Source organism: Eurosta solidaginis, chromosome 3, assembly GCF_040869045.1.
Source record: "Eurosta solidaginis isolate ZX-2024a chromosome 3, ASM4086904v1, whole genome shotgun sequence".
Lineage (NCBI taxonomy): Eukaryota > Metazoa > Arthropoda > Insecta > Diptera > Tephritidae > Eurosta > Eurosta solidaginis.
The window spans coordinates 61,429,557-61,457,253 of NC_090321.1; the positions used below are offsets into that span (position 1 = coordinate 61,429,557).

General features: G+C 40.3%; 1 protein-coding gene across 13 annotated transcripts in view; it reads right to left on the reverse strand.

Moving 5' to 3' along the window:
• The window catches only part of sona (sol narae), a 457,038-nt gene that overhangs the window by 65,237 nt on the left and 364,104 nt on the right, over positions 1-27,697 (reverse strand). For all 13 annotated transcript variants that reach the window (XR_010950642.1, XR_010950641.1, XM_067771974.1 and 10 more), the window contains 2 exons: positions 25,017-25,267; positions 19,975-20,079 (listed from right to left, as the gene is read on the reverse strand). Coding sequence is in view for 11 of the 13 variants with exons in the window: in XM_067771974.1 (XP_067628075.1) it covers positions 19,975-20,079; positions 25,017-25,267 (356 nt within the window). In the remaining 2 variants the exon portion in view is untranslated. The remainder of the gene's footprint in view (positions 1-19,974; positions 20,080-25,016; positions 25,268-27,697) is intronic.

Consider the following 27,697-nt stretch of genomic DNA (forward strand, 5'->3'; position numbering starts at 1 on the left):
CATTTCTGGATAGTTTTAGGGATCCGTTCGGGATCCCGACGGGGTCATATCGGGACCATTTGGGGTACCTACCGGCATCATTTCTGGTTGGTTTTGGGATCCGTCCGGGATTATTTCGGGACTATTTCGGGATCATTTGGGTACCTACCTTCATCATTTCTGGATGATTTTCAGAATCCGTACGGGATCCCGTCGGGGTCATTTCAGGACTTTTTCGGGATCCGCCCGTGATCCCGGCGGGGTAATTTCGGGACTATTTCGGGATCATTTGGGGTACCTAGATGGATAGTTTTCGGGATTCGCCCGCGATCCCGTCTGGATCATTTCAGGACTTTTTCGGGATCATAGGACGTTTTCGTGATCCGTCCGGGATACCGTCAGGGTAATTTCGGGACTATTTGGGGATAACTTGGGAACCTTTCCGGCATCATTTCTGAATAGTTTCCGGATCGGTCGGGAATCCCGTCAGGATCATTTCGGAACTATAAGGGGATCATTTTATTTTTCATCTTTCTTTAAGGGGATCATTTCACCTTCCAGCATCATTTCTGTATACTTTTGGGGATCCGTCCGGGATCCCGACGGGGTCATTTCTGGCCTATTTCGGGATCATTTTGGGGTACCAACCGGCATCATTTCTGGATGATCCGGGATCCGTCCGGGATCCAATCGGGGGAATTTCGGGAATTTTTCGGGATCATTTGGGGTCCCTTCCGGCATCATTTCTGGATCGTTTTCGGGATCCGTCCGAGATCCCGTCGGGTTTATTTTTTTACTTTTTCGGGAAAATGTCAGCGAATTTCGAGACTGTTCTTGGATCATTTGGGGATCCTTCAGGGATAATTTCTGGATGGTTTTCGGGATCCCGTCGGGGTAATTTCGGGACTTTCACGACTATTTCGGGGTCATTTGCCTTTAAAGAGCATTTCTGGGTGGTTTTCGGGATCCGTCCGGGATCCCGTCAGGGTTATTTCGCGCCTTTTCAGGACTATTTCGGGATCATTTTGGGACCCTTCCGGGATAATTTCTCTATGATTTTCGGGATCTGTTCGGGATCCCTTCGTAGTTTTTTCGCGACTTTATCTGGGATAAATTGCGGACCCTTTAGAGATCAATTCTGGATGGTTTTCGGTATCGGTCTGGGATCCCCTCAAGGTCATTTCGGGATTTTTTCGGGACTTTTTCGGGACTATTTCGGAATCATTTTGGGACCCCTCCGGCAAAATTTCTGGGGGATTTTCGTGATCTGTCCGGGATCCCGACGGAGTTTTTTCGGGACTTTTTCCGGACTATTTCTGGATTATTTGCGGACGTTTCAGAGCTCAGTTCTGAATGATTTTCGGGATCTGTCCGGGATCCCGTCGGAGTTATTTCGGGGTAATTTTGGGGCCCTTCCAGGATAATTTCTTCATGATCTTCGGGATGGGTCTGAGTTTTTCGTGACTTTCGGGACTATTTCGGGATCATTTGCGGAACCTTCAGAGATCAATTCTGGATGGTTTGTGGACTTTTCCGGGATCATTTGGGGATCCCTCCAGAGTCTTTTCTGGATGGTTTTCGGGATCCCGTCAGGGTCATTTCGGGCCTTTTTCGTGACTACTATTTCGGAATCATTTTGGGACTCCTCCGGGATAATTTCTGGGCGATTTTCGGGATTTGTCCGGGATCCCGTCAGAGTTTTTTCGGGACTTTTTCGGACTATATCGGGATCATTTGCGGACCGTTCAGGAAACAAATCTGGATGGTTTTCGGGATCCGTCCGGGATCCCGTCAGGGTCATTTCGGGACTTTTCGTGACTACTTCGGGATTATTTTGGGACCCTTCCGGCATCATTTCTGGATAGTTTTCGAGATTTGTCCAGGATCCCGTCGGCATCATTTCGTGACTATTTGGTGTCATTTAGGGACACTTCCGGGATCATTTTAGGTCTCTTCGAAACCGGTAATTCAGCACACATGGCCGTGGATTTACGGCAAATTATTCGTAATTAAAATTCGGTATGTTTTATCTTTAATATATCACAGCTTTTTCGTTCTATTTTTAAATGAATCCTGTAACGAACTATTACAACTATAATTAAAATTTTTGTAATATTTTAACCAACTAAATACCCGAAAAAGCAACACTGCTTTTATTTAAAAACTTCTTTTTGGTTTTAGCTAATTGTAGTTTCACTCCTTTGTTCTATGAGTAGTAATTCTTTCACCCCTGTCATATCAATTAATTTAACTTAGAAAAAAGTGTATTGTACTATTCATGTAAGCGTGCCCATCAGCTCAGTTAGTTCTTTTTTTTTACTGTATTAAAAAATAAAATACATTGACAGAAAAAATTTTTAAACAGACAACTTGATAAACAGGCTAACGTGAATAGCACATATATTTTATTTTCTCCTTGCGGACGGGGCCGCGGGTAAAGGCTATATATTATAAATGGGAAAGTTTGGATGTTTAGATGTTTGGATGTTTGGATGTTTGTCCAGACGTTTGTCTTTGTGACTCAATCACTCAAGAACGGCTGGACCGATTTGGATGAAATTTTGCACACATATAGCCAATAGTCTAGAAGGATCTACTAGCTATATATTTTTGAAAAGGGGCGTGGTCCCCGGCCCCTAGGAACAGTTATAATTTAATTATTATATTTTTTCGTCTTTGCGACTGAATCACGCCAGAATGGCTACACGGATTTTGATGAAATTTGGGACACAGACAGTAGTCTACTAGCGAAATTTTTTTCGAACATGGAAAGAGGCGTAGGGGTCCCACGACCTCTTCGAGCAATTACTTTTTAATAATTTTTACACATTATAACTCTACGTATACTGGCCTTCACCAATATCACAGACTCAAGGGGTGAAATAAGTCGAGGGCTTACAAAGTAAGCAGTGACACCCTCCGCCCCCCTCCCCCCTTTATCCCCACTCTGGTGTAAAATCTATAAATTGTTATAACTCAATATAAATTTTCTCCTAAATCAATAGTTTTTGGTATCTGGCACATACAGATCGAGATCTAGACAATTTTGGAGGAACGATCAGTGGTCCTCTCCTTTTACTCCCGACATCCGCCCTCCTTCAATTGCGTTTATTAGCACGCTTTTATTAGCTTTACCTGTATGTTTCTATGTAACTTTTCATTCGCTCCAATGCGCCTGCTGCCTTATTAACATGGTTTTATAATTAGCTTCACCTCATATGGAGACCCTTCCGGGATCATTTCTCGATGGTTTTCGGGATCGGTCCGGGATCCCGCCGGGGTAATTTCGGGACTTTTTCGGGACTATTTCGGGATCATTTTGGGACCCTTCCGGGATCATTTCTGTATAGTTTCGGGATCCGTCCGGGATCCCGTCGGGGTACTTTCGGATCATTTGCGTACGATCTGCTAGATAAATTTTTGATGGTTGCCGGGATCATTACGGGACTTTTTCGGGGTTATTTTGGGTCCCTTTAGGTATCATTTCTGGATGGTCTTCGGGATTCGTCCGGCATCCCGTCGGGGTCATTTCGGGACTTTTTCGTGACTAATGCGGGATCATTGGGGGACCCTTTCGGCATCATTTCTGGATGGTTTTCGAGATCCGTCCGGGATCTCGTCGGGGTAATTTGGGGACTTTTTCGGGATCATTTCTGGATGGTTTTCGGGATCCGTCCGGGATCTCGTCGGGTCATTAGGGGACTTTTTCGGGATCATTTGGGGGCTCTTCCGGCATCATTTCTGGATGGTTTTCGGGATCCGTCCGGGATGTCGTCGGGGTCATTTGGGGACTTTTTCGGGATCATTTGGGGGCTCTTCCGGCATCATTTCTGGATGGTTTTCGATATCCGTCTGGGATCACGTCGGGGCCATTTCGGACTTTTTCGCGACTAATAGGGGATCATTTGGAAACCCTTTCGGCATCATTTCTGGATGGTTTTCGGGATCCGTCCGGGATCCCATCAGGGTAATATCGGGACTATTAGGGGATCATTTGGGGACCTTTCAGGCATCATTTCTGGATAATTTTCGGGATCCGTCCGGGATGCCGACGAAGTCATTTCGGGAGTATTTCGGGATCATTTGGGATACCTACCGGCATCATTTCTGGATGGTTTTTGGGATTCGTCCGGGATCCCGTTGAGGTCATTTCGGGACTTTTTCTCGACTAATACCGGACGGGATCATTTGCGGACCCTTTCGGCATCATTTCTGGATAGTTTTCGGAATCCTTTCGGGATCCCGTCAGGGTCATTTCGGGACTTTTTCGGCAACATTTAAGATTGGTTTTCAGGGTTCATCCGGGATCCCGTCAGGGTAATTTCTGGACTTTTCCGAGACTATTTCGGGATCATTTTGGGGCCCTCCCAAGACCATTTCTGGATGGATTTCGGGATCTGTCCGGGATGCCGTCAGGGTCATTTTGGGACTATTAGGGGATCATTTGAGGATCTTTCCGGCATCACTTCTGCATGGTTTTCGGTATCCGTTCAGGATCCGTCGGAATAATTGCGGGACTTTTTCGGGATCATTTGGGGTCCCTTCCGGCATCATTTCTGGATAGTTTTTGGGATTCGTCCGGCATCCCGTCGGGGTCATTTCGGGGCTTTTTGTCGACTAATACGGGATCATTTGCGGGCCCTTTCGGCATCATTTCTAGATAGTTGTCGGGATCAGTTCGGGATCCAGAATAGGGCCCGAATAGCCCATATATTTAAATTTCTCCTTGCGGACGGGGCCGCGGGTAAAGGCTAGTAGGATGATATAATACACATGAGGCATATCGCCTATATTCCGTTGTGCTATTTGTCTTCCGCCAGCTGCTCCGTCGTAGCGTAACTTTCTCTATCTTATTTTTATGTGAAGATGAATTTCTGGGCCTTCACCATGATGCAGAAAGGGCGTCGCATCCTCCGACGCCACAAATGGTATCAATACCTTAGGTTTTGGTATCGTGGAGATTTGCGCTATATTCACCAAACCTAAGTCGTGCGTTCGAGCTTTATCTTTGGAGGTTTATAACAAATCCCTCTAGCCACCTTGAGGTCGCTATACTGTTGCACGCGTTCAACATTAACTCCATTGTACACCCACTGAATCGAGGTACGGAATCAGTTTGGTTGGTCATACGAAGATGGGATACTTCCGCACTACCGAGTTTCACCTTTGTGTAAATATCTGTACAAAGAAAGCTGAAGTCTCAGTGTTATCTGCATTTGGCCTCTCCGAGCAAGCAGAAGTGTTGTTGTTACCTGTCTTGAACTTATTACCCACTTCCACATACATTCTCTCAGCTGGACAATTCTTAAAGCTGCCAGGTAAAAAAAGAAAATACATGCATACTCCCAAGGGATTATATGTCGATCTTCTCTTCCAATTTTCATCGTGCTCCTTTTAATTTTTGCTACAAATTTTGATGCTGCTTTGCCGGGGCGTGAGCCCAGGATCTTCGGTGTGGTAGGCGGAGCACGCTACCACCACACCACGCCGGCCGCAGATATAGAGTAATTATTCTCTTTGTCTCTCTGATTTGTAACTCTTCCTCCCCATTAGCTATTATACGCCTAGCCCTCCGTCTCCTAGCTAACTGACTTTCCGATCTCTTCAATATCCATATATAAGTCTTCGCTTACAGCTAATCTGTCGAACTTGAGGGGGGGGGGGGGGGAGGGGGGCTCAGGGGTATATTATTAAATATATGGGAAAATTATCGGCCGTCACAGCAGCTCCCATTTACGTGGTACGACAACAGTTACTTTCCTTTTTTTCTTCCACTTTTCCTTTTCTCTTTTATTAACTTTCCTTATTCCCATATATTCCCTTGTTCTGATTTCGCTCATCTAATAACAACTCTACCTTCCAGGGAGGAAAAAACAAAAAAATGTATATCACATAAAAATTGCACACCCTAATGCACTTACTTCACATATTGCATGCCGTTTGTTGCTGTCGATAATGATGATGAGCAGCCATATTTTTCGTTGACCATTTAATATTTGTATTGCGAAAATTCTATTGATGTCGCTTACAAGTTAGTTGCATGACAACAACAACAATAAAGTGTATACGAGGTGTGTTCAAAAAGTATCGCGATGCCGTCTTTATCTCGTAAATCGTAGCGTAGCGTCGTCCTTTCATGCGACTCTCCAGTTTATGGAACAAAAAAAGTCACAGGGGGGCCAGATCTGGGTAATACGGTGGCTGCGTCATCATCAGTGTGTTGTTTTTGGCCAAAAAGTCGCGTCGAAATTGATTAATTTTGGTACGAATTTCGCGGTGACCCGTGTCGTGTAAAAATCATTGATAAAAATCGAATGGGACGAGTCAGTGGATATGTCGAGGTCCTCAGCAAATTCTCTAACGGTGATTCGACGATTGGCCAATACCATTGCTTTCACTTCGTCAATTTTTTCGTTTGTTCTTGAAGTGCTCAGGCGTCCGGCACGCTCTTCGTCGTTCAAATCTTCTCGGCCTTCTCAGAATATTTTGTACCACCGATAAACGTTGCTTCGGTCCAAGGTAGCTTCTCCGTATGCCACAGTCAACATTTGGAATGCATCCGCGCACTTAATTTCGTTATTCACACAAAATTTGATACAGGTTCTTTGATCCATTTTTTTTTTTTTTTTTGAATAGGTAAAAATCGAAGACGAGCCAATACATGTGCAAGCAAAGCAGCTGTCAACAATTAAATGAACATTAAATATGGCCGAGCTTGTCGGCATGAGTACCAACATAACGCCACAAAAAATCGAAATTTGAATATGCATAACCCGCGAAAATTCAAAACTCGCGAGACTTTTTGAACAAACCTCGTATTGCATATAGTGCTAGTTGTGTTGATTCTAGATGTCTAGACGTTTCTGCAGGTTTCACAATTTAAAAGCAAACATTTATTTTGACTTGCTTAATTTTTTATTATAAACATTTTAAAATTAAAAAAAAATGTGTCGAAAAAATTCTTAATAAATTTTTTATAATAACATTGTGACGCGATATACCTCCGATTACATTAAGGCCGAACTTCTCTTATTTGCGGTGAATTACTTTAAATTTATATCTGACTCCGAAAGGCATTTGCTCAGCATTTACTCAGCATTTTCATGTTTGATGTTACTTGCCCCAGAATATGAACTTAGCATCTTCGGTATGGTAGACAAACGCACTATAAACTCTAAATCACAACGGCCAGCATGTAAAATTTAATATAAATTCTTTTATTTGAGCTTTTTTATTTTTGCCGTAATTAAACAACCCCTCAATGGCCAGCAATTTAATTGCTCCTTCTTATGTTTGACTCAATAAGTTGTTGTTTTTGCTTAATTATTTTGTGCTGACGCAATTAAGAACATTCGTGATTGGGCATAAATTGTTGTCACAATTACTGTTTTATTTTATTCAGAAAATATGTCAACTATCCGGGCTAAACACGGCTAATTTTTTACCGCGGACGTTTTCGATCGTCGTAAGAAACTTTTGAAGGAGAATCTTTAAGGCTTAGAGCAAACCTTTTAAGTGTGAATTAAACTCTGACAAGTTATACACCGAGCTTCTCCTCATTTTTCAGTTCATGCCTCTACAAGAGGTATCGAGCCCCTGTGGCGTACATAAGACACCTAAATGCCTCCCTTTGCTGGCCGCGGAGCACAGCTACATAGAGTGGAATGAATTTGCAGATGAGATGGCCAAGAAAGGTTCCGAAATGGACGTAAGCGAGGCGAACAGCTCCAGACGACCACCACTAGGTTATCTTCTGAGGAAAATTGAGGAATATGAGATTAGGGCAACGGACTTGCTGTGAACCAATCGCGATGATTGCGAGGTCTCAAGGTCCCTATGGCCATGTTTGGATAGAAACGGAACTATCTTCCTTTTCAAGCAAAACAAATCTGCAGTGAGAGTACTTACGGGGGTCAGCATAAGTCATAGCGCTATTGCACCAATGCTCCGACGGTGGCGCATACCAACAAGCTCCATCTGCAAAAGCTGTCAGAATGAGGAGGAAGAGGAGTCTTTTCAAAATTTTCCCTGGTGATCTCCAGAACTGCAAATAAGACGACTAAGATTTCTGGGGCGAGGTTTCTCGACAGTCTGGCAGTGGTTGGAAAGTGGATTTTTCACTTCTACTTGGGTTCATCAGAGAAAGCAAGTGGTTCATTGAGGAACACTAGGAAGTAGTCTAGTTGAATGAATTATCCGCCACCCGGCACTCAAAATGGGCAGAAGGTCTTCCAATTGAAGTGTGGTAAATTCTCCTTACTACCTTCTCCTCAGATTTCACACTAATTTTAATTACGGATTGTCGGAAATCCCTCCGTCTTGGAAACACTTTTTCAAGGATGCGTTTAATGTTACTTGTTTAGTATTGAACATCTGGCATGCATGATCTGCACGCTAACGTCTTTACTGACCAGGGACTTCTTATAACCTTAACGTTTTTTTTATCCCTTCAGCTGTTTGATATAGTATTATTTGTCCAAGCCGGCGACAATACTATAGCCCTATTCGTTGTTTTGAGTCTAAGTACGGCCATAGAAAGTTACATTATCCCAGTTTCTGATGGTAATTATGGGTTGTATACTTTGTGGGCCTTGTCCATTCTTTGTTTGACGTTAGGCCAGATACTTAACTCCCAGGAAAAGTGAGAGGGCAGTACTAGTAAACACCATAAGCTTTATCTTATTTGGTTCAAAATATATGTAAGCCATGGGAGATGAACACATATTTATCGAGTTGTGGTAGAATCAGTTTCAAGCAGACGACTCACAGAAGCGGCAAAAGAGCCCAACTCTGGGGGCTTCTTTACTTATTGTTACCATAAACATTCTAGCTTGTATTAATATGTTTTCAATATAATGGATACATTCTGTCTATTTTACGTCCTCATGGACCGGTCAGTTCGTTCTCAACCCTCTTTCTCAGCATTGATTGCGATCTTTGGCAAATATGACGGTCTATACCGAGGGCGTTGGTAATCGCATTATTTTCTTTATTGGAACCGTGTAGTTCTGTAATATTTCAGTGGAACAAAATTATTCAGATTCTTGCCCATTGGAAGTACACCAAGCTCATTTCGGTGGTACCACAATGATACAATAAGCTCAAGTCCCTTTGCTATGCTTAGAGGGAGACACTTAAGCCAAAGTTATCTTATCAATACATTGAAACTGTTTTCACTTATACCTGATCAAATTCAGCTGGTAAGCAAACCTTGCGCCATCTTCAGTGTAATTTCTCAGTCTTTAAATTCCAAGGAGGAAGAAGTGTAGAATTTATCTACGATTTGGTGCGCTTGACCCAAGTGGCGAATGAAATCCCCAAATCCGAATCGTCACCATGTCGCGTCAAGCAGTGGGTCACTGCAGATTCACTTTGGCATGCTGAGCGCCGTTGTAGTCTGTTCTGGCTATAAGAACTACCAATATCATGTATGAGTATATTGTTTGTGTTGGTATCTGGATGAGGGTTCTGTTCAGTGTAATCCCTAGGTATTTTCATACCGTTGCTAAAATTATAGACGCCACCGATATTAATTTTAAAAAAATTTGCAATAAAATTTAAGGGTACTGCTATTTAAATATCGCCTCTGGAGCTGATCTATGACTTTATCAACATCTTAAAGTAACAAGTACTACTTAAGCAGTTTAGGTGATAAGAGCGACTTTTCTAAACGAATTTTTCGCGCTCTTATCCAAAATCTTGTCTGTCCACTATGTTGTCAACTGCCAAATATTACGCCATCAAATCCCAAATAGCGCGAAAATAAAAATGTAAAAAAATATGACATAAAAATGCTGAAAATATAAAGCCGCTTACCTTTCAAACGATTTTTTTGGCTATCGTTTGAGTTGAAATTTATTTTCCTTAAAACTTTTTTTTTTATTTTTTTATTTTTTATGCAAATATGTATTACTTCCTTTATATTAGGTCGGTTGAATGTTTGTCCGCTTTTCATACAAATCTTGCAATCGATTTTTAAGTAACTTCTTATTGAGCTACAAACGTGAAACTTTACACATAGGTTATAACACCGTGACAATGCAACAAAAGGTAAAAATTTCGTTAGGTGGCGCACGAATCGAAATAATTAGATAAGAATTTGAAAATTTTCAAACCAGCTTTAAAGTAACTTCTCGATGAGCTAGAGACTTGAAATTTCAAACTTAATTCAGAGGTCGATGACAGCCGATGACGCGATACAAAAAGATTCGCTTGGGGCGCACGGGATGAAATATTTAGAAAAATCGTGCGAAACGGAGGGAATTTTGGGATTGATTTTTATATAAGTTCTCATTGAGCTACAACTGTAAATCTTCACAGATAGGATAAGACGCCGAGAAAATTTAAGAAAAGGATAAACAAATTCCGTTAGGTGGCGCACGGATCGAAATATTTAGATAATAGAATTTGAATTAGAATTAGAATTTGAAAATTTGGTGTTTTGAGATCGATTTTAAAGTAACTTCTCATTGAGCTACAAACATGACATTAAGACAACGTGAAATTAAGACAACGTGACAAAGGAACAAAAGGAGAAAAATTTCGTTGGGTGGCGCACAGATCGAAAAAATTAGATAATAATTTGGAAATTTGAAACCGGGTTTTACTTCTCGATGAACTAGAGGCAAACAATTTAGAGCTTAATTCAAAGGTCGATGACAGCCGATGACACAATACAAAAAGTTTCGCTAGGGGCGCACGGGATGAGATATTTAGAAAAATCGTATGAAACGGAGGGAATTTCGGGATTGATTTTTATGTAAGTTCTCATTGAGCTACAAGCGGAAAACTTAACTGATAGGTTAAGACACCAAGAAAATGTAAGAAAAGGAGAAAATAAAAATAAAAATTTTAGCACTTTCTTTATATAAATGGGCAAAAATCAGCTAAAAATGTGGAGCGCAATTGATTGACTAATAATATCTCCTTTCCTACCAACTTTCCAATCCAAGTAATGTACGCTCCACTTTTTATATTTTTACTTCTTATAAATATTTTTTCAATTTATATGTCAAAATTTAAAAATCAAAGTTTAGCAAGAATATGTCTTTAAGGAGACCTTTTTCGCTGATTTTTGTCCATTTATATAAAGGATGTGCTTAAAATTTGTTTATTTTCTTTTATTTTTTATTTTTTATACAATTTTTTTTTTGTATTTTTTTATTTACCAAACTTTTTGGTTTTTAATATTTGATGAAATGATTGTTTGTACGCATTTATGCGTTGGACGGTGAACAAATAGTTTAACGCTTGATTGCAATAAAGCTACAATAACAAGAACAATAATATGCAAATTTCGATAACGTTAAGCATAACACGTTTAAAATGTTTGATTAAATCTATTCCCTGGCTTTTGGTTGTATTTTTTTTTTAATTATACTCAGTTGAGCAGAGCTCACAGAGTATATTAAGTTTGATTGGATAACGGTTGGTTGTACATATATAAAGGAATAGAGATAGATATAGACTTCCATATATCAAAATAATCAGGATCGAAAAAAAATTTGATTGAGCCATGTCCGTCCGTCCGTCCGTCCGTTAACACGATAACTTGAGTAAATTTTGAGGTATCTTGATGAAATTTGGTATGTAGGTTCCTGAGCACTCATCTCAGATCGCTGTTTAAAATGAACGATATCGGACTATAACCACGCCCACTTTTTCAATATCGAAAATTTCGAAAAACAGAAAAAGTGCGATAACTCATTACAAAAGACAGATAAAGCGACGAAACTTGGTAGATGGGTTGAGCTTATGACGCAGAATAGAAAATTAGTAAGATTTTGGACAATGGGCGTGGCACCGCCCACTTTTACAAGAAGGTAATTTAAAAGTTTTGCAAGCTGTAATTTGGCAGTCGTTGAAGATATCATGATGAAATTTGGCAGGAACGTTACTACTATTACTCTATATGTGCTAAATAAAAATTAGCAAAATTGGATGAAGAACACGCCCACTTTTTAAAAAAAAATTTTTTAAAATTCAAATTTTAACAAAAAATTTAATATCTTTAATGTATATAAGTAAATTAAGTCAAAATTCAACTCCAGTAATGATATGATGCAACAAAATACAAAAATAAAAGAAAATTTCAAAATGGGCGTGGCTCCGCCCATTTTCATTTAGTTTGTCTAGAATACTTTTATTGCCATAAGTCGAACAAAAATTTACCAATCCTTCTCAAATTTGGTAGGAGCATAGATTCTATGACGGTAACTGTTCTCTGTGAAAATGGGCGAAATCGGTGGAAGCCACGCCCAGTTTTTATACACAGTCCACCGTCCGTCCTTCCGCTCGGCCATTAACACAATAACTTGAGCAAAATCCGATATATCTTTACTAAACTTAGCCCACGTACTTACCTGAGCTCACTTTTTCTTGGTATAAAAAATGGGCGAAATCTGACCATAACCACGCCCACTTTATCGATATCGAAAATTACGAAAAATGAAAAAAATGCCATAATTCTATACCAAACACGAAAAAAGGGATGAAACATGGTAACTGGATTGGTTTATTGACGCAAAATATAACTTTGGAAAAACCTTTGTAAAATGGGTGTGACACCTACCATATTAAGTAGAAGAAAATGAAAAAGTTCTACAGGGCGAAATCAACAGCCCTTGGAATCTTGGCAGGAATACTGTTAGTGGTATTGCATATATAAATAAATTAGCAGTACCCGACAGAAGATTTTCTGGATCACCTGGTCCACATTTTGGTCGATATCGCGAGAACGCCTTCACATATACATCTAAGGGCCACTCGCTTTTAAAACCCTCATTAATTCCTTTAATTTGATATCCATATCGTACAAAAACATACCAGAGTCACCCCTGTCCCACCCTAATGGCGATATCTCGAAAAGGCGTCCACCTATAGACCTAATGCCCCCTCCCTCTTAAAATGCTCAGTAACACCTTTCGTTTGATACCCATATCGTACAAACATTCTAGAGTCACCCCTGGCCCACCCTAATGGCGATATCTCGAAAAGGCGTCCACCTATAGACCTAGTGTCCACTCCCTCTTAAAATGCTCAGTAACACCTTTCGTTTGATACCAATTTCGTACAAACATTCTAGAGTCACCCCTGGCCCACCCTAATGGCGATATCTCGAAAAGGCGTCCACCTATAGACCTAATGCCCACTCCCTCTTAAAATGCTCAGTAACAGCTTTCGTTTGATACCCATATCGTACAAACATTCTAGAGTCACACCTGGCCCACCCTAATGGCGATATTTCGAAAAGGCGTCCACCTATAGAACTAAGGATTACTCCCTTTTAAAATACTCATTACCACCTTTCATTTGATACCCATATCGTACAAACACATTCTAGAGTCACCCTGGCCCACCCTAATGGCGATATCTCGAAAAGGCGTCCACCTATAGACCTAATGTCCACTCCCTCTTAAAATGCTCAGTAACACGTTTCGTTTGATACCCATATCGTACAAACATTCTAGAGTCACCCCTGGCTCACCCTAATGGCGATATCTCGAAAAGGCGTCCACCTATAGACCTAATGTCCACTCCCTCTTAAAATGCTCAGTAACACCTTTCGTTTGATACCCATATCGTACAAACATTCTAGAGTCACCCCTGTCCCACCCTAATGGCGATATCTCGAAAAGGCGTCCACCTATAGACCTAATGCCCACTCCCTCTTAAAATGCCCAGTAACACCTTTCGTTTGATACCCATATCGTACAAACATTCTAGAGTCACACCTGGCCCACCCTAATGGCGATATCTCGAAAAGGCGTCCACCTATAGAACTAAGGATTACTCCCTTTTAAAATACTCATTACCACCTTTCATTTGATACCCATATCGTACAAACACATTCTAGAGTCACCCTGGCCCACCCTAATGGCGATATCTCGAAAAGGCGTCCACCTATAGACCTAATGCCCACTCCCTCTTAAAATGCTCAGTAACACCTTTCGTTTGATACCCATACCGTACAAACATTCTAGAGTCACCCTTGGTCCAGCTTTATGGCGATATCTCGAAAAGGCGTCCACCTATAGAACTAAGGATTACTCCCTTTTAAAATACTCATTACCACCTTTCATTTGATACCCATATCGTACAAACACATTCTAGAGTCACCCCTGGCCCACCCTAATGGCGATATCTCGAAAAGGCGTCCACCTATAGACCTAATGCCCACTCCCTCTTAAAATGCTCAGTAACACCTTTCGTTTGATACCCATATCGTACAAACATTCTAGAGTCACCCCTGGCCCACCCTAATGGCGATATCTCGAAAGGGCGTCCACCTATAGACCTAATTCCCACTCCCTCTTAAAATGCTCAGTAACACCTTTCGTTTGATGCACATATCGTACAGACACCCCTGGTCCACCTTTATGGCGATATCTCGAAACGGCGTCCACCTATGGAACTAAGGATCACTCCTTTTCAAAATACTCATTAACAGCTTTCATTTGATACCCATATCGTACAAACACATTATAGAATCACCCCTGGTCCACCTTAATGGGGACATCTCGAAAAGGCGTCCACCGATAGACCTAAGGCCCACTCCCTCTTAAAATGCTCAGTAACACCTTTCATTTGATACCCATATCGTACAAACAAATTCTAGAGTCAGCCCTGGTCTACCTTTATGGCGATATCCCTAAATGGCGTTCATCCATAGAACTATGGCCTACTCTCTCTTAAAATACTCTTTAATACCTTTCATTTGATACACATGTTATACAACCACATTCGAGGGTTACCCCAGATTGATTTTCCTTATTTTGTCTCCATAGCTCTCAACTGAGTATGTTATGTTCGGTTACACCCGAACTTAGCCTTCCTTACTTGTTTTTAGTTTAATTTTTAATATTTTTTTTGCACTTAACTGGTCTACATTTGCTGTGAAATAATTTTTCTAACAAAAACTGTGCTTTAAAATGCTTTTTCTAATTAATTGCAGTTGTATAGATTTAGCATACGCCTATTTAAACAAAGTTCTCAAGGTACGGCGCATGCGTAACGTACTCGACCTGTTAGTACCGACAAATTGCCATTGCAAATTCGTTGATCGCTGATCATTCCGAAATTTATTTGGCGTTAGTGATCATTCAGTGCTTAGTAGTTCTGCGCAGCTGTGTGTAGAGCACATTCGACTTAATTTATTACTTGCATTCTAAGTAAGTATTTGCGTAATAAACTAATAAATTGTTTCATAATGAAATATAGAACTTTATGGACATTTTAAATGCTTAATCGAGGCAGTCCTATTCGATTGAATGTATTATAATTGAAAGGTTGAATAAGTTTATAATTACTCGACTCTACACTTAGTGCTTTAGTGAGAATACCTCCCTTCCCTATGCTGATAGAGAAAGAGTCAACACTAGGCGCACTTACTTACTTACTTAATTGGCGCTTAACCATTTAAACGTTTATGGGCGTCCAGAAAGGCGCGCCAGTTGCCCCTTCTCTCTGCCAACCGGCGCCCAATTGGTCACACCAAGGGAGTTTACATCGTTTTCCGCCTGATCCTTCCAACGGAGTGGACTTCAAAATTTTCGGAATTGAAGCCAGGAAACATGATATGGCATATGAAAGTAATAAGAAAATTCATAGGAAATCCCACATTACAACTGCGTGACGTAATGTTACCTAAGCTCAGAATTTCACAGAACTTTGAAGTGTCCATTGTGCACAGAACCCACTGGGGAACAGGGAATCCTTATAAGGACCCTGACTCAGAGGTCTCGTTCAAGAATGGAACAAAATTCGATGACTGAAGAACGGTAGCTGGCATCTATGGGCCGAACTTCAAGAAATCGATACCAATCAGATGCTACAATACCATATTTCAGGCAGAAGTCCATGCAATAGAAGTCTGCGGAGAAGCTCGTCCTCTAAAAGCATCTACATTATGTCGAACAGCTAGGCAGCCCTGGCACTAAGATAGTGGATGACTGCATTTAAATCCTTAATGACATGGGAGCCGAAAACAAGGTTTTGTTAGGATGGGTTCCCGGACATCAGGGACACGAAGGTAATGAACATGCAGACTGCCTAGCAAAGCAGGGTGCTACAGCAGCATTCTATGTTCCAGAGCCCTTTTGTGAACTCACAAAACCACACACCATGGAAATCATAAGTAACTGGGAAACAAAACAATTCAGACGTCCCTGGATTTACTGCTCAGAGCAAAGATAGGCAAACTCTTTATACTTCCGGCAACGAAAGTTTCAGCCAAACTCATTTATCTAAGCAGGGAGTACCTAAGAACTCTCATTGGGTACTACACGGGACACTGTAGTCTTAGATATCACCTAAGTAAGTTAAATCCGATTTTCAAATTTGTAGTTCCTGTGAGCTGGAGAACGAAAAGCCGGTTTACACTCTCTGCGATTGCGTCGTTCGGAGACTCTCCCATCTAGATGGTGGGACTCTTAATCCCTATGTGATATGGAGGAAAAAGCCTGAAGAGGTACTTAGATACATCCAAAGTTTTCACATACAAACTTAGGCTGAAAGGTCATGCACAATAGATCTACAAAAAGGTCGCAGGGCTTCCAGGCCTAATAATAATAATAATAATAATAATAATAATAATAATAATAATAATAATAATAATAATAATAATAATAATAATAATAACAATACGGTCTTGAAGACTGCTCTATATTATGTACCTGGAATCAACAACTGACGTGCTATAGTCCTCGCCTTTTATAAGCCCTGTTTTTAAACCGTTTTACTCTTATTTTGTAAGTAATCCTAACAACGCTGCCTGTTTGCCACATGTTGGATTTTCTCATTCTTAGAGGGAATTTGGCTGCCAGAACGCTGAAATACATTTACTTAGGGGTGGCAAGTGAAACGTTTTGTATATCAACTTTCGAGAGGCGCTGCTCCTGATACGTCAAAGCACCCACTACTATATTTGCCAAACTAGTTGGAGAATGATCGCATCATACATACTGTGGCGAATGTTGACATCACTATGCTGTTAGTAAATAATCACAACAACAAAAACAGCAAGCAGCCACACTTATGTACAAAGCAACGAAGAATATTCCACACAACTAACCAGGAGCCCGAAGTAAAGAGATATCTCACATACACACATGTAGTCATCAGCTAAGAGTAGAACTTGTTACTCACACATACACACGCATATAGCTAAATAACCAAGAATGAGATACAACTGTTCAGGTTGCATGTTCACGAAAAGTCTAGACCTTAGGAAAAATGTGCGAACGAGGTAACAGCGAGTATAAAAGCAGCGCAAGCTGAGGAATAACTAATCAGTTTTGATTTCAACACGCTATTAGTTGTGAAGTATAACTGTGAAGTATTACTTCCAAAGTAGTCTAAATAAAGAAAATTTTGCAATACTGAATATTGGAAATGTTTATTCGACAGTTCAGCGATTCGAACGTTAACAGAAGGTGCATAGTAATCAGAAATCCCCCAAAATTCGTTACAACACAATGAATGATATAGGGTAAGAGTTCCCACGTTATGATAAAAGCAGGTGCTGGAGCTAAGGAGATCTAAGGATCTTTTATAAAAATTTCTTTTCCATCTTGATTTGGCGGCGGGAATTCGCCGAGCATAAGCAAAAAAAAATAACTTACTTACTTAATTGGCGCTTAACTATTTAAACGGTGATGGCCGTCCAACAAGGCGCGCCAGTCACTCCTTCTCTCTGCCAACCGGCGCCAATTGGTCACACCAAGGGGGTTTAAATAGTTTTCCACCTGGTCCTTCCAACGGAGTGGAGGCCGCCCTCTACCTCTACTTCCATAGGCGGGTTCCGATAGAAATACTTTCTTGGCCGAAGCGTCATCTTTCATTCGCATAATATGGCATAACCAGCGCAGCCGTTGCGTTTTAATTCGCTGGACTATGTTGATGTCTGCGTATAGCTTGTACAGCTCATCGTTAAATCTTCTTCGGCATTCGCCATCGCCAACGCGTAGAGGTCCACAAATCTTTCGAAGAACCTTTCTCTTGAACACTCCCCGAGCCGCTTCATCTGCTGTTGTCGTGGTCCATGCTTCTGCCCCAATATAGGAGGACGGGTATGATAAGTGACTTTTAGAATATGATTTTCGTTTGCCGAGAGAGGACTTTACTTTTCAATTGCTTACCTAGTCCAAAGTAGCATTTATTGGCAAGAGTGATTCTTCGCTGTATTTTAGAGCTGATGTTGTTGCTTGTGTTGATGCTGGTTCCCAAATAAACGAAGTCTTTTACTATTTCGAAATTATGGCTGCCAACAGTAGCGTGGTTGCCAAGGCGCATATGCGCTGACTCTTTGCTTGATGATAGCAGGTACTCCGTTTTGTCCTCATTCACAATCAAACCCATCTTTACCGCTTCTTTTCCAGTTTCGAGTAAGCAGAACTAACGGCGCGGGTGTTTAGGCCGATGATATCAATATCATCAGCATACGCCAGTAAATGCACGCTTACATATAATATTATTCCAGAGCGGTTAAGTTCTGCAGTTAGTATAATTTTCTCCAGCATCAAATTAAGGAAATCGCACGATAGGGGGTCACCCTGTCTGAAACCTCGTTTAGTTTCGAACGGCTCGGAGAGGTCCTTCCCAATTCTGACTGAGCTGATGGTGTTGCTCAACGTCATTTTGCACAGCCGTATAAGTATTGCGGGGAAACCCAATTCAGACATAGCGGCATATAGGCAGCTCTTTTTCATGCTGTCGAAGGCGGCTTTAAAAGCGACGAAAAGCTATTGTGTGTCGATTCTTTTTCGCGGGTTTTTTCCAAGATTTGACGCTTTGTGAAAATCTGGTCGATGGTAGATTTACCAGGTCTGAAGCTGCACTGATAAGGTCCAATCAGTTGATTCCCGATGGGCTTGAATCTTTCACACAATACACTTGATAGAACCTTATATGCGATATTAAGAAGGCTGATTCCGCGATAGTTGGTGCAGTTTGCAGTATCCCCCTTCTTGTGGACTGGGCAAATAACACTTAGATTCCAATCATCGGGCATGCACTCGTTCGCCCATATTTTGCGAAGAAGCTGATGCATGCGCCTTACCAACTCCTCGCCGCCGTATTTGAATAGCTTCGCAGGCAATCCATCAGCGCCCGCGGCCTTGTTGTTTTTCAATTTGGTTATTGCTATTCTGACTTCGTCGTAATCCGGTGGGGTGACATTTATTCCATCATCATCGATTGTGGGGTCGGGTTCTTCATCTCTGTGCGGTAAATCGTTGTCTCCATTTAGGAGATTAGAGAAGTGTTCCCTCCATATTCTAAGTACTTTCAGCGAATTTGTGGTGCATAAAATATTCCGTAGTTTTCCACATCGCTGTCAGTTGCAGAGAATGCCCCTATTGTAATGCACGTCAAATGCCTTTCAAGCCCCAGCAACAGTTCAAAGGCAGCATAAATATCCGTTATCGGCTGCCGACAATTTGCGAGCTAAATTAAGCAATCCCGCAAACTAATTTAAAGTTCATTAATTTGGGCATTTTCTTAAGCCAATTAACTGCGGGTATATCGATTTCAATGTGCTCTGCTTAAAAGTTAATGATCAAGTATTCCGTAGCGTGTTTATTATTATTGTAACCTGCTAAAATCACAATTTCCAAGGCGATTAAACATAGTAAACAAGGAAAAGCATAAAACTAAACATTTAAGATTTTCATCACTAAATCATGTCTGTCATAATTAGCTCACTCAATCAGTGAATTACGTAATTTGGTGCGCATATACTACAACAACAACAATAAACCTAATTACATGTGCTGAAGTATCAGTTTGCGGAAGGAATGATCGTAATAGGTTTGAGAGTAAATTGTAGAAGATATATATGTATGTATGTATGTTTCAACATCTGTGTAAGACAGCAATAAACTTCGCTAAATTCAGTTTATAATAATTTTTAATTTGGCCAACGGAATACTTATATAATTTATAGGTTTTATAATAATAAAATTTTCTGGGTTTAGTTCTTGTCTTGTGGTTACTTACCCTCGAAATTATAATACCAGCAATACTAATACGTATCCTTGGTCCTTTCAATAAACGATAACGCAGATCGACGCCATTCCAGAATGAGACAAAGTAGCGTTTCACCTGAATTGAGACAAAAAAGCAAAATCGGGTGAATAAAGAAATATATTTAAAATAATAATTAAATGATAATATCAAAGAATCGGTTTATGATGATTGTATGCATCTCGTAAACCCGATTTTCAGAATCCCGAAAATACAAAATCCCGAAAATTTTTAGAAATCCCGAGAAGAGAAAATTCTGACATAACAATATTCCGTTAAGACAATATCAAAGAAAAAAAACAAAAGAAAAAACAAATTCTATTAAAGTTTTCGCAGGCAATGCATAATGCAATTGACAATACTCGCCCTCATAAACTTAAGTGTTGCTTCTTGACTTATCTGCAGCATTAATTCTTTTCAGTATAAAAAAATTCTTACTTTAATACCTTTCTGAAATATGAAGTAACGCGCAGCGAATTAACGCTTGCGTTCTGTAGTTCCTTTGTTGGGGATTCGAGGCAATATAAAAGGTTTATACATTAGACTGGGTCGATTTATTGACCGATATCGCGCCATCGATTTTTCGATAGTATTTGGGCTCAGGAAAAAAAAGCTCCACAACGCATACCCAAAAAAAATAATTTTAGAGCCTGCGAAATTTCATTTTTTTTTACTATTTTTCGACTTTGATTTTCAAGGTTTTTTCAGGAGGTCCTAAAAAAATTTTCATTTGATTGTAAAATTTTCATGTATACCCTGTCCGACCCAAAAATGTCCGCTAGAAACGTTGTCGATAACAGTTTTTTGAAAAAAAAGAAATATTTTTTGTTATGTATAATATACATAGCTTCAAAGCTTCCGCAACCCAATTGTCGACCTCACCTACGCGAGGGGAATTCTGTTGCAAATATGAATGTATCAAACACATATCTAGAAGGCGCGGCTCTGGCGGCCCCAGGTCCCTAATGGATCTAGGGTTTTAATGTGGTCATATAAACCGTTACCGAGATGGTCGGGCTAGTACCTGAATGGCGCTTTGTTACCGGAACGTACTGGATCTATATCCCGCAAAGGACCATCAACATCGATAACACTCCCAAAAACCTTCGGCGAGTGTCTTTGTCGTTAATACAACGACAACAATATTTCCTTTGTTGGAGGGTTTTATCCTTTTCCTGAGATGAAATGGGAAAGTTGTAGTCAACGCAACTGAATGGCTGGATCTTCAGAGTATCACATTGTCCAAAACTAAGGAATATGGAAACACACTGCCGACGTCAATGAGACGATTGACGATCTAGAACAATTTCATGAAGTTGCGAATGAGTATATGGGAAGCTTGTAATACGTAAACTCGATATTGACGGTATACGGTCCTAAGACTCAAGATTTATTATGTAAAGCAAGCGTTGAGGTAAGCTTATAGAGCAGAAATGAGTAAGCATCTTAATCCATTTGGGAGATATTAAAAGCAGTTGCATATGATCCATCAAGAACAGAAGCAAGAGGCTGCAACATTTCTACAATGATGTGCAAATTCTACGATATTAGACTTACAACGTGGCTCATATCTCTGAAGAGGGAAGACTTGAGGCTCACGGTGGGCATTACTAACTGAACGCTGTCTTCTGGCGTCACATCCTTATAAGTTAGGCCACGTCAGTAACAGCGGATGTAGGAAGTGCGAGCTGCAGGAAGAAACGAAGCACGTGCCATGTTCGTGTCCTGCGCTCGGCAGGTCAAGTTTTTTAATAGATAATCAATATCCATCTTGACTGATACCTTAAAAATCACCAAAATATGGGTAAAGTGCCAGCGATCAATTGAAGAAACTTCTACAAACATACATTTTTAGAGTCAACACGTTCTAAGCAAACAAAAAATAGTGACATACATCATGCAATACTCTCCTACACAGAGACGTATGTAGATAGCATGTCTGCTAAGACTCTCTACTGCGCGTGCTTGACTTTTAAAGTGCACACTGGCTGACAGGTGCCGACAATTCGCTCGCCACTTTTGATTTATATAAACGCGATTATGCAAAGAATTTGGTTCGTAGGAGTTGGTAGCTAAAAATTTATGGGCATAAGGCAAGTTAAAGAAACTAAAAAAGAAAAATTGATAATAATAATAATAAAAGTTCAACAGAAATTGCAAATATGAATGCTGAAGTTTCTGACTAAATGATTTGATTCTTGGAAACTAATGAAAGCACGGGCGATGCAGTCAGAATGAATGTACCTTGGCATGTCAAAGGAGTGCTAAGACGTGATAGAATGAGTTGATTGAAAAAGTGATTTGCTTAAATTAAAATAAATAATTGGCAAGATCCGTGTAGAGTGATGAGAACTAGACAAAATAAATTATGGCGGGCTTAGTTGTGTAGGTGTGTTGTTAGCAATACGGACGCAATACCGTTGGAGTTTGAAGCCATAAAAAAGGTGCAAACATGCGTTCAGAGGCAATGCTGGATATGTATAACGTATGTGTAAAGGACGAGTTGTTTCCCGAAACATGGAAAAAGCAGAATATTGTGTTAATTGGTAAAGGCAAGGGGCCCTACAGAGCTGGATAACTTTTTAAGAGGCTTCTAAAACCACGCATCGTAGACTCCGTACAACAAGCATGAGAGCTATCGCCCATAAATGCTGAATCCAAGTGAGCTGTCCTCCTTGCAACCCTAGACGTAAGAAACGCCTAGGCGTGAGCCGCGTCCAAATAACATGCTACCTGCAGCGCGTCATCTGAAGATACTTCAATCATCGCATGCTTATATATAAAACCTCAGAGGGCCCGCGTTTCATAAAAGTCACATTCAGAGCAACACAGGGCTCAATTCTTAGTTCTGACTGGACGAATGCCAGCAAAGATGAAATATTGAATGTTGAAATGCTTGATGAAGTGCAGACGACAAGAGAAGAAAAAGCCCAATCTAGTCATGATATGCACAAAGGAGTGGTTAGACTCGCGCGGACTTTAGCTGACAGCAGAAAAAACAGACTTGAAACTCCTAAAAAAAAGGATATACCGATAGAAGCTAGCTTTGCAACCTTCTCTGGAAATATAGCGTGAAAGAAGTTAGTCAACTATATAGGAGTAAGGGCGCATATCTTAAGAAGGCATCTAAAGAGGCATTGTTGCTAAGCAGGCTGATGGCAAACATCAGAAACCAACAGACAGCAAAAGGAAGTTGTCGGTGGACATCACGCTGTCTATGTTGCTGTACGGCTCCGAACTGTGGGCAACCACAATAGTAAGCTACTAATAGCTGCACAGCGGAATGCAGCTCTGTATCAAGACAAGCCGTAAAAGTGATTAGCCGAACAGTATCCATCGACCTATTAGCGGTGGACTGAAGAGGATTGTGGGACAGAAGCAAGCAGATGGATGAAATTTATTAGAAAAGATAGAGGGGAAGGAACGTTCAGAGCGGAGGGAAAATAAACAAAGAGGAAAATGGACAGCGAAACTAAAAACATATTTTGAAGCCTGGAGCATCAGAAATTTTGGCGAGGTAAACTTCTACGTTGCCCAAACGCTTTCCGGGCACGGGTATTTAAAAAAATATTTGCACAGGATAAAAAGACCGGAGATACAGACGAGGACGGCGATGCAGAGGAGAACGATGCTGAACAGACTTTCTCATCCTCATGATAGAGCCAGAACCGACATATGCTAGAAAAATGGGTCAGCCAAATAACTGCTGATAATATTACAACAAAAATGCTGAGTGGCTCGGAAAAATGGCCACAAATCAATAACTTCATATATCCCGCACTCAGATCAAAAAAGCGGGACCTGGACGAAGGAACAACAGAAGGCTTTTAAAAAACTAATAATATGGAACGACACCCTAAAATTATGCGAAAGCAGTCCCGGAGTGGGTAACGGTTCCAGACGAGGTGGTTTTTAGTCCACGGACACACGGATTGCTACGACGGCAGAAATTATGGTGCGTTCTCTATATTCTGATACAAACATAAGGCCATAAGGAACTTGAGACCTTGGGGTAGATTCAGGAAGTCAGAGTTTTGAAATATACCATTTTTCTTCATATATATAATTTGTATGAAAGAAAAATGTAAATTTCGAAACTCACACATACCGAATACAGCCGCTTGCTACAATCCCATTGGTCCGTATCAAGTTCGTTTTTTCTCAGCGTGTTCCTCTGGTTTCATAGGTCCATTTTAGCTGAGACCATTTCGATGGGATTACCTGACCTGCACCTGCATTTACTACGGGCATTGCTCAGTCTAAATGCAGTTTTCTATTTTTGAGCTCTTCTTGTAAATTCTTGTTTTCCTACCACTGCCCAAGTTCTTCTGCCATTCCTTTCCCGAAATATAATCTACATCTTAAAGTCAGTAGCAGATGTGACAAAGTCGGTGTCAATAAGTTTTGTGTTACCATTAATCGTCCCCGTCACGCTATCCTGTATTGACTGTCTACCGTTGGCTGATTTCCATATTTCGGCTCTTGTCAGCCTATGAGTTTTATTGCGGCTATATCCTGCAGAAAAATACGCAATTGCGTCTTGTGACAAAACAAGTTTAGACCTCTCTGAGGTGCTTCGTCTGTGCACCACCCCAAAATACATATACTATATTGTTTCTTTTAACTAATGCCTTCTAAGAGACTAGAGCGTAGTATTTTAGCATCTACACGGTCAGATAGTTTTCATAACTTTTCGAAGACCTTTACTTTGCCTTTACTCCCTCCTTAACACTATTCACGACATCGTGATTTATCTTTGCATCATTCACTTTCGCGATTATCTCAAAGCTCGTTTTGTCCAGCCCGCCTCATTAGCTCTCTAAAAGCTGGAAGGAACTTATACGCTCCTACATATTGTAATTTTTCAACGATTTCATTTACTACCAAATTCCATAGAAAAAAGGGATCCTGTTCTTCTGCTGAGCGCAAAGTCAATCCAGCTAATCATAGAGCGCTGCGTTGTGCAAGGCTAACTTAACTAAGAGCTATATACTCTAAATTTGCTTCACACTTACCTGCAAATTATCACCACCATGCAGCCGATAACCATCATAATCGATAATTACCAACACCTCTGGATAGATAGTGTAGGGCACCTGCCGTTTATTTCTCGTACGTGACGTTTTAGCTGAGACGTTTTCCAATTCCTCATCCAAATCCTCAAGCGCTGCTTCATCGTCATCAAGTGGTGTAGAACGACGTTGGCGGCGTTGTTGTAATCGTTCAAGTTTATCGCTGGTCGCTAAATCGTCAGGCTCCATGAAAGCTAAGAAGAGAAAGGAAAAGGAAAAGTTATAAGAAGAGTATTGAAAAGTAAAAAGTAAAAAAAATAAAATGAAAATCATAAATAAGGTTCACCCTATTCATCCGGAAATTTGTAATGAAAGGTCAATTGAATTGCCAAGAGTCGAAAGTATTTAATGGGCTGATTATGCATTACGCCGTAACACATTGCATCGAAATTACTCACATTCACATTCACCATTATATAATGCATACAATTTTACAAAGACACTCAGGTTTACTGTCACTCACTGAAGTGGATGAATACTCTTATATCACACGAATTTTGGCTCACACGAAAAAAAAAGATGACTCATACGTTACATGTAATTTGCCCCTTATTGTTTTATTAATTTATTCGATCACTTTCTATAAAAATAAAAATAAATTGCTGTGCGTCAGTCTCGCTAAAAATAAAAAAACCGGTTCGACCGACCTCGATAATTTTTTGTTTGTTCCGTTCGATATGGTCCAGGGATGGTTTAGAAAAAGCTTTGTGAAAAGTAGGCGGTGCCACGCCCCATATGAGGAAAACTCTAAGTCGCTTTATATCCACAGTTATTTGAAGAAGGTATCAAAAATTTATTAAAGAGATTCCATATATGACTGGGGATACAGTGAGAGTGGGATTAGAAGTGAGAGCGGGGGTGGGAGTAGCAGTTGGGGTAGGAGTGGGAAACGGGTGAGAATGGGAGTCAGAGCGTGGGTGGAAGTGAAAGTCTGAGTGGAAAGAAGAGTGAGAGTATGAGTGTGGGTAAGAGTGAGAGTCAGTGCGTGGGTGAAAGTTGGAGTGGAAACAAGAATGAGATCGGGAGTGAGGGTTGCAGAGGGAGTGGGAGTGAGAGTTGGAGTGTGAGTGCAAGTGGGACTGAGAGTTGAAGTGAGAGTGATGATGCTAGTGGGAGTGAGGGTGGGAGTGGGATTGGAAGTGGTAGTGGGAGAGTGGCTGTGGTAGGGAAATAAAGGAAATAAGCAGGGGCGGAAACTGTCATTCCTTTTATAATATAATTCCTGGCAAAACTATTAATTTTGGACTTTAAATATTTTTGGATCAAGATATAAATTCTTTTCAAATTTTTATTACCTGAGTCCGATGGAACTAGTTAAATTTTTAATTTGGATAATCCGTTTATTTGTTATCAAGCCGGACTTTTATTTTGGCCTTAAAAAATTAAAGGCCGGATTTAACTTTCATTATTGAAAGTCCGAGTTTAACTAGTTCTATTGGACTCAAAAAATGAAAATACAAATTTTACTTTTATATGTGGACTTTATGGAAAAAGTTCGAAAAATAAAAAGGATGCATGATTCGACATGATATTGGTATAGGGATACCTGGGAACTCAAACATTTTCACCCAGGACAATTTTTGACCAGGACTTTTTCGACTCCGAAAAAAAAAATAGTATTTGCCGTCCCTGGAAATAAGGACCGGCCAGAAAGGAAAAAAATGGAAGATAAGTAGACGACAATGGTATAGGGAGAGAGAAGAGGGGTAAATTTTTGAATGTAGGCAAACCAATTTTCGGATAAATTCTGCCGGGTACCCTAGATGTTGTTATATTGTCGCCCGCTTGCCAGAAGCATGAATGTGCCAAAATGAAAATGTTGGGAAATCGAGTTTCAAAGTTTATTTGTCCCTCAAAATTAGAAGAATTAGTTCCTAATATAAAAGTCTATCTATATATTATATTCACACTATGCTCTTTCAACTGGGATAGCCGCTCTGCTCGCATGCCTTCTTTTTTCCGAGATTTAGCACATTCATTTTTCTGGCACAAAAAAAATTTTAAAAACTGATCTAATTTTTTGTTAACACAGCTATACAAAAAAAATTAGAAGTAGTCGGATCGGGTAATGCGACTCATGTTTTCTATACATTTTGATGCGCTGAAACCAAATACGCTATAAGAATTGGCCCAAGTGGTCATGGTATGGCCTTAACCTCAAAACACGTAAAAAAATCACTGCAGATTGATTTTTGAATAATGCTAGGGCCAAGCCAATACCTGCTAGGCCAATTCTGTTGGCGGATTGGTTTTCGGAGCATCACAGTACTTGGGAAAACATCCGCGTGTTTGACTTATCGAAAGGTTGTATGTAAATGAAAAAGTTACACATTCAATTCAATTTCATATACTTTAATGTGTTTTTATTTAAGATATTATTGCAAATTAGAACTAGTTCTTATTCTCATCAGAATCAGAATATTCTGAAATGTTGGGTTCGGAAAAAGCGTCGTCCTCAAGATTTTTATAAAAAGAATGATATTCTTTTGATATAACCAGTTTTTCACACAATTTTTTCAAGTATTTTAGTTTTGATTCGAGAAGAGGCAACGGCTTCGAATTCGGTTTGTCTTCAATTAAACAACTATCTTTTTTTCGGATATTCAGCTATTAAAAATTCTTCA